General features: G+C 48.2%; 1 protein-coding gene across 1 annotated transcript; it reads left to right on the top strand.

The window, feature by feature from the left end:
• The first annotated feature begins 9 nt into the window (after positions 1–9).
• On the top strand, positions 10–7,740 carry AHSA1 (activator of HSP90 ATPase activity 1). The gene is made up of 9 exons (XM_029952800.1): positions 10–238; positions 1,587–1,777; positions 3,442–3,524; positions 3,922–4,039; positions 5,115–5,203; positions 6,009–6,137; positions 6,594–6,695; positions 7,179–7,230; positions 7,348–7,740. The coding sequence occupies exons 1-9, from the start codon at positions 159–161 to the stop codon at positions 7,518–7,520; spliced, it is 1,017 nt and encodes a 338-aa protein (XP_029808660.1). The 5' UTR covers positions 10–158; the 3' UTR covers positions 7,521–7,740.
• The last annotated feature ends 104 nt before the right edge of the window (positions 7,741–7,844 follow it).

Genomic DNA, 7,844 nt, shown 5'->3' with positions numbered 1-7,844 from the left:
AAGGCGGGGAGGGGCGGGGGGTGGAGGGAAAAGCAAGCCAGGAGGTTCTGCGGCCGCTTCTAGTAGTTTCCAGGCGCTGCCGGGCGGCTGGGACCAGGCAGTCTTGAGGCTGTGGCTGTGGCTGCTCGGGAGCTGGTGGCGGCGCGACAGGAAAGCTGATGGCCAAGTGGGGTGAGGGCGACCCACGCTGGATCGTGGAGGAGCGGGCAGACGCCACCAACGTCAACAACTGGCACTGGTGAGGGCCAGCGGGCCAGGCCGCGGGAACGCTACGGCCCGGCCAGGGTTGCGGGTCTCTGGAACCTCGGGCGGAACAAAGCTAGGGCCGGGGCAGCCCTGCCCGGAGATAGGGGTGGGTTCTTCTTGTATCAGGGGTCCGTAGTCCCAGGTCCCTCCACACACCACCACCCGCCTCTGTTTCAGTGTTTAGAGGGCAAGGGGGCGACGCGGAGGGCTGCGCCCAGAGGAGGGGTGTTTCAGAGTTACGAGAACATAACGCCCCTAGCCAATGCTTCCATCCTGAGCAGAGACATGCTTCACACACGTGGCCGGAGGAGTCCGTGAGACCCAAACTGCCGTGGATTGTGTTGGGAGATTCCTGTGTTAGGCTCGGGGCTAGTGGACTGGAATTCCTATTTTGCGGCTTACGGATGAGATTCAAAGTCAGTCATAGAGGACCACTGCCTCTCCCAGAGGACAAAGGTTTGGAACGTGTTCGGCAGGTGCTCGGAGCTCAGTGATGCTGAAGACGCCACAGCCTCTCACCCGGAACTATTCGTTTGGTTGTGTTGTAACTCCCAGGATTTCCCCTGGTTGCCGGGCAATCGCGGCTTTACAACCGAACCACTTTTAAACGCCTACTCTTCTCTATGAAATCTTCTAAAAGTACTGTTTCTTTATGTCTTAATTCCACTGAACTTTGTTCACGTTGCTTTCATTTTTACTTTGTTGCAGCCCTTTTTGTTGCTGGTTTGTCTGTATGTTGAGAGGCTGACAGTGACTTTTTTCTTCTCTGTATTTCAGCCTGCCTCTTCTCCTCTTAACATACAGAATGCTTGATCTAATTTTTGTTTGAAGCCCTGGACTTAACATTGTTTTCCTAGCCGTTTAGAGGACACAGAACGTGTAGGGAATTTATAGCACAGCCTGAATTTGACAGGTCTGAACACTGTGCTAATGAGGTCAAGATTATTGGTTTCTTACTTACTGGACTTGTTAGCTAAATACTGCATTCTGGGACCCCCTCTTAGGCTCCTGACCTCTTCAAGAGGGTCACAGTTTAACATTTGGTCAAACGGGGGCGCCATTTTCAAGTGTCAAATACTGACTTTAGCATCATCATGCTGAGAAAGGAAAACATAATTTTTCATTTGATTTGTAACCATTCCACACAGCAGTTGTCTTTTTTGACAGTATGGGACTCCTTATCTTCCTCAAAGAGGATAACATGTTCGTGGATGTACTGGTGTGAGACTGATCTTTTCAAACTGTTTGTCAGGTCTCTTTTAGCCTGGATTCTCTCACACCGAGCAAGCAGTGTGTCTTCCATTTGGCTGCTGGTCCATAGCTTTACTTCTGTTTTGCAGGACAGAGAGGGATGCTTCAAACTGGTCCACGGATAAGCTGAAAACGCTGTTCCTGGCAGTGCGGGTACAAAATGAGGAAGGCAAGTGTGAGGTGACAGAAGTGAATAAGCTTGATGGAGAGGCATCCATTAACAATCGCAAAGGCAAACTTATCTTCTTTTATGAGTGGAGCATCAAACTAAACTGGACGGGTAAGTCTGGGCTAGGCCGTTAGAACAAAGGTTAACTGCATTTTGGTTGACCTGTTAAGGAGCACCGTTTTGCAGAGATTAGGAACTCTCCAAGGGACACGGTGCTGCATGTTTCATAGAAATCAGTATTGGGTGCCAAAATTTCTCCGCTGCTGTGGGACACTGGAAGGCATTTCCTCTCTGTGGGCCTCACAAGCTCCCACCAGTGAGCAGCTGGGCCACTGAACCTTTGGGCCACGTAACATGTTAGGACATTTTCTGTGAGGTGACGTTTCCTCAGACTAGCTGACTTTTGTCTCTTGAATGATTGACTTAAAGGTGGGAAGGGGAGGGGTGTTTTGGTCTTGATCTTTCCTTACTTTCTCCGGTGTGAATCTAGCAATTTAGACTACTGTGCTCATGAAGTTTGTATGTAACTATAATTTGGGGCAGTTTTGTCCTCCAGTTTAATGTCCCTTTTGTGGTGGTATTGGCAGAGAATTGGAGTCATGTATTTGCCCCACCTGGATGGTCCTGACAGTTTCAAAAGGCATTAAAGCTAAAGAAATACATGTATAGGGCAAAACATACAATAGATTTGTGCCTCCATGAGCACTTCTCAAGTAAATGGTAATAAAGAGAATAGTAGATCTATCTGTTCGTGACTTAAAACAAACAAAAAAAAAACCCACTGTAGTAGTCTGAAAGAAACCTTGGGTATCATCTTGCCCAGTCCTCTTTTTATAGATTGAGAAACTGAGGTCAAGAGAAGTCAAGATAAATAAACGTCTTGTTGGTTCATTTTGAAACACAGTCAGTTCTGTAATGTCACCCATGTGTTCCTAAAAATCACCATAGTGTGCATAATTGCTCAACCAAAACCACGGGGCTTATAGGGAAGATAGGGTTAGGGACATGACACAACACCCAAAAACTTCATTGGCGACACATTTTTTAAATTTAGGAATGTAAAAATTCATAGCACAATTTACGCGTGTTATATGGGAAATACATAAATAATACAGTAAACGTGGTGCTTTGCCTTGATAAAGACCTGACGTTCCCTTGTGATGGTGGGCATCAGAAGGGTTGCGGCCTGTAGGTTATTGATTGGTGGAAGGAGGGTCGGCCAAAATCAGAAAGCACCGTGTAACACCAGTGTGGGGAACTGAGGCTGCCAGCAGAGAAATGTTTGAGAGAGATGTGTGTGTTTTGTGTAGTCCGGTGCAGCTCATTTCAGCTGGGTGTGGTTTGGGGGGGGCGGGGGAGTTCACCTGGTGTTTCTCATGGAAGAAATCCCGTGTTAGCAGACGTGAAATTCATGCTGTGATCAGACTGGCCCCTAACTAGTCAGTCGCATTGGAACAAATTTGTATTTTCAAAACAAGCATTCTAGCAGAATGGCCCGCGTCGATTAGTGACCTGAGTTCTCCCTGGCAGAATTCCTGCTAGTGTCACATCCACATAGCTCTTAGTCCCGTACAGTGATAAGCAGTTGGCCTCAACAAATGAGGAAAGACACTTCTTCTGGGGGAAAAGCGGGGTTGCATCTGGTGCTATCTCAGACTAAAGAGGGTCATGACGTTCAGTAGTTCGAAAGTAGTGCAGGTGGAGGAAAAGCTAGGACTCTAGAGTAGCCTTTTCCTGCAGAGGGGACACTAATGATGTTGCATTGCTTTTGACAGGTACCTCTAAGTCTGGAGTACAGTACAAGGGACATGTGGAGATCCCCAATTTGTCTGATGAAAACAGTGTGGATGAAGTAGAGGTTTGTGCTTCCAAATTCCTCATCTGAGGTTTCCACATTCTCTATTCTCAGATGAGAAAACAGACTTAACCATTCAAGACTAAAGCGCAGGCGTGGCCCAAGCATTCAGCATCTCAGTCTGCAGATGATTTCCTAGGTCTGGGGTGCCATCCAGATCTTCCAGCCCGGCTTGTGCTTGTTTAATTACTTCGCGTTAGCTAGTAGCTTGGGTTCCAATGTTAGCCACCTTGGCTTTCGCAAAAAGAACTCAAGAAGGAGCATTCATGGGGATTGGAAAAATACCCCAGCCCTCACACATTTCCTTTGGAAATGTCAGCAGCTCTCTGCTCAGCACCCGCATTCCACGTTGTGGGTGCCCCACGAGTTATTTACCACCTACTTCTGATCTTTCACTCAGATTAGTGTGAGCCTTGCCAAAGATGAGCCTGACACAAATCTCGTGGCCTTAATGAAGGAAGAAGGGGTGAAACTCCTAAGAGAAGCAATGGGAATTTACATCAGCACTCTCAAAACAGGTATCCCTTGAGTAGTTAACATATGCCTTAAGGAGGTAGTTCCTTCCCGCAGACTCTGACTAAGGGTCCTGACAGCCCTTTCTTTGCCAAATGGGTAACGATTTGGGGGGAGGGGGAAGCGAGGGAAGGGGCTTATTTCGTCTCAAAATCAATCTGTAAATTCTGAATAAGGGAGAGATCTAGAGATGGGTTGTCTGATATATTGACTGTTGAGCACCTGAAATGTGGATAGTCCAAATCTAGTTGTGCCATGAGTAGAAAATACAGTGGGATTTTAAAACTTGGTACCAAAAAAAGAATGTGAAATTGGCAGTAGCTTTTTATATTGATATGATAGTTTGGATGTCTTGGGTTAAAAATGTTAACTAAAATTAATTTCACCTGTTTTAATGCTTTAATGTGGCTACTAGAAAACTTACAGTTGAGGCTGACATATTTCTGTCGGATAGTGCTGATCTAAAGACTTGGCATCCCCGGACTGCTTGAGCACAGTCCTGGACTATCTCTGATACACATTCTCCAGGGACACTTAGGAGGTTATTAGGATAGCAGTCAGCTCAGCTCTCCCTTAGAATTCCAGTTCCGCTAGTGTGTCCTGCTCTTGGTGTTGGGAGTACATAAAGTGACCGTCAGAGGGAACCAGCATAGGAGGGGATCCCTCTCCTGGTGAGAATGCGTGCTCTGGTGCTGTAGCTCGTCGTGGCTGTTCTCCTGAGCTAAGGCAGAGTGGAGAAGGGGGACTAAATATGCATCCATGGGTATCTTGCCCTATTCCTGAAGTCCCTGGAGGTGCACCACATTCATTGGCTACATCCATAGGAGACCTCATGCACATTTAACAACTTGTACTGCTTCTAATGGAGTGAGGTTTAGAATGATCCTAGTTAACATTCTGTGTTCTATAGCATGCACTCAGATACCTGTGTGGCATAGTCCAAAGTAAAGACCTAGATGGACTCTTTCTTTGTCATTACCTCATTTGGGAGTAAGACGGCCATGTTTGTCAAACTCTAAAGAAGCCCCAAATCTCAGCTACAAAGAAATAACTTCCAGGAGTGCGGGTTTTATTTTTCAGAGTTCACGCAGGGCATGATCTTGCCTACGATGAATGGAGAGTCAGTGGACCCAACTGGGCAGCCAGCACTGAAAACTGAGGAGCGCAAGGTAAATAAGTGGCATTTCCATGTGCTCTTTCTCTCCGACCCTAACTTCCAATCCAGGGCAGCCTGTGATCTGCCTATGGTGCTTTTTACAGAGTCCACAATATGTAGTTGTTTGTCCGTCTTGAACTCGGTTTGTATTCATTTATAACAGACCCCTAGAGCAAATGGAAGCCAGCAGGGGCTTCAGAGTTTGACTCTTGATGGCATTTAACACCAGTTAGGAGGTTGTGAACACAGGACGGTCCTCACGTATCTAGGTCTTCAATATTCTTTCTAACTGGGGTGTTGATATTTCATACTTTGAAACTTGAGGGGTCACAAAGGTACCAGGGTTACAGCACGACATTCACCTGTCAGGAAATCAATCGATTGCACCACATTTGCAGGGTGAGCAGATAGTTTTGTGGAGGTGGAACTGGTACGGTGCAGGCTCAGCACTTGGCGCGCAGCCTGCTGCTCCTTGTCAGCACAGTGAGGGGACCCGGAGGGGCGGTGGCCGCTTCCAGCTATTCGAGCACGGGAGTTTTCCTCGAGAATCACACTGAGCACTTCAGAAATACCTGGTGGTTTGCCAGGCCCTTTGGTCAGTGGGGTTTCCAGCAGGTATCTGTCCTCCACCGGGAGTGTTGTTTTCGGTGGGAACTGAAAACATTCTGGGAAGGTTCCCCTAACGACTGAAACGTCCATCCAGCCCCCTGGAGCAATAGCGCTAGAGCAGAAGAAGTTTGTGAGAATGAGTGACCGGCCTGTCCTGGAAGGCGTGTTCAGCCCATTCCTCTAAAGCTTTCTCACTGCCACTTCCGCAGGCTAAGTCTGCTCCTTCAAAAACCCAGGCCAGACCTGTTGGTGTCAAAATCCCCACTTGTAAGATCACTCTTAGAGAAACCTTCCTGACGTCGCCAGAGGAGCTGTATAGAGTCTTTACCACCCAAGAGGTAAGTAGAATCTTGTCCTTCAGGCCTCAGGGCATCTGCTGTTCAGGTGACCTGGGTTGTGGGCACAAGCTCTCTGCGTGCAGAGCGGGTACTAAAAATGGAGCTGTGAGGATTTCCTTGCACAAGTAGTGGCAAAGGAAAAACCCTTCTGTCTTCACTCTGCTCCTCAAAGTGGCCATGCCCTCTCTTCTCCCTTAGAGTGGTTTGGGGTGGTGGATGTGGGCACCGTTGTGCACACGCTCATTGGAAAAGTGAATGGATCCGAAATAATGCACAGAGAGTTACTCAAGCCAAAGCCCTGAGCAGTGGCTGTTCCTTTGTACTGGAACATAACAAGCCAGTCATCAGACAAAGCGGTGCCTTTGGGAGTGAGAGCTGAGGCGTGCAAGTACCCCCTGGCGTTTGTCCCTGGGGCCCACTGAGAGGGACATCTTCCTACCTCCTTTTTCTCCACAGCTCGTTCAGGCCTTTACTCACGCTCCTGCAATGCTAGAAGCAGACAAAGGTGGGAAGTTTCACCTGGTAGATGGCAACGTCTCCGGGGAGTTCACTGACCTGGTGAGTGCCTGCTGGCCCCGGACCCAAGATGTGGTCTATGGTCAGAAGGAAAACATTCCTTCTCTTTTAAGCAGTGCAGGTAAAATTTAATTTGTCTGGTTAGTAAAACCTCATTTTTGATTTTCAAAAGGATGTTGCAGGTGAATTCTCTTGTTTCCTAGAATTTTTCCCCCTCAGTGGAGTCAAATTAGTTCTTCCTGAAGGAATGAAACATGGAAGAGAGGTCATATATATTGGCGGCTGGTGGCTTTCCATTTATAGCACTGCAATGTCATCTGGGCACAGCTGACTGGGCCGGACTTGGGAGTGAGAGGAGAAGCTGCAGCTGGTGTTGGTGCGGATGCCACCAACCGTGGTCCACCTTGTGCCCCGAGGTGTAGAACCACACAGACGAGAGACTGAGCGAAAGGCAGATGGCTGCTTCCAGTCAGGATCAGGTACATGGTGCTCTGTGGCACACACTGATCTCTCTGGTTATTTTAGGTCCCCGAGAAACTTATTGTGATGAAGTGGAGGTTTAAATCTTGGCCAGAAGGTATGTATGCATATTTGCTTAATGCCACTACCCCAGAACTCTTTCCTTTCCCCCTTAGTCTCCAACCCTGATGGAAGCCCGGCATCTTAAAGCTCCCTCCCCTCCACCTCTCCCCAGGGCATTTTGCCACCATCACCTTGACCTTCATAGACAAGAATGGAGAGACTGAGCTGTGCATGGAAGGCAGAGGCATCCCTGCCCCCGAGGAAGAGAGGACGCGGCAGGGTTGGCAGCGGTACTACTTTGAGGGCATCAAACAGACCTTTGGCTACGGTGCACGCTTGTTTTAGGGCTGGCAGCAAGGGGCTGCCCAGTACTTCGGTCCAGCCCTCTCCTGACTGGGGCTTGGGACTCACAGGATTGCACCATCCCAACCACTAACTTGGGGCTGGGGCCCCTTCCCTCCACGTATACCTTGGGTTTGTGCATGTTTTCTGCTGGGTGGGATCAGAGGGTGATTTCTCTTTTATGTGTACATACGCTAAATAAACGTAATTTAAAAAAGGTGCATATCTGGAAACCTGTGTTGATTGGGCCGCTGGTTCTGAGTTCCCTTGGAGATACTGAGTTAAATGGAAAAACATTCTGGGTAAGTGCAGGTAATTAGGCAGGAA

This window comes from Suricata suricatta, chromosome 9, assembly GCF_006229205.1.
Source record: "Suricata suricatta isolate VVHF042 chromosome 9, meerkat_22Aug2017_6uvM2_HiC, whole genome shotgun sequence".
NCBI lineage: Eukaryota > Metazoa > Chordata > Mammalia > Carnivora > Herpestidae > Suricata > Suricata suricatta.
Note: the sequence above shows the minus strand (reverse complement) of the source record. Positions and strands in the feature narration are given on the sequence as shown.

Bases quoted from the DNA above. Each gene is read 5' to 3' on its own strand.
- AHSA1 (XM_029952800.1), top strand. From the start codon at position 159: ATGGCCAAGTGGGGTGAGGGCGACCCACGCTGGATCGTGGAGGAGCGG. The intron at 1,778-3,441 runs GTAAGTCTGGGC...TGCTTTTGACAG, and splicing joins CATCAAACTAAACTGGACGG to GTACCTCTAAGTCTGGAGTA. The intron at 4,040-5,114 runs GTATCCCTTGAG...TTTATTTTTCAG, and splicing joins CATCAGCACTCTCAAAACAG to AGTTCACGCAGGGCATGATC.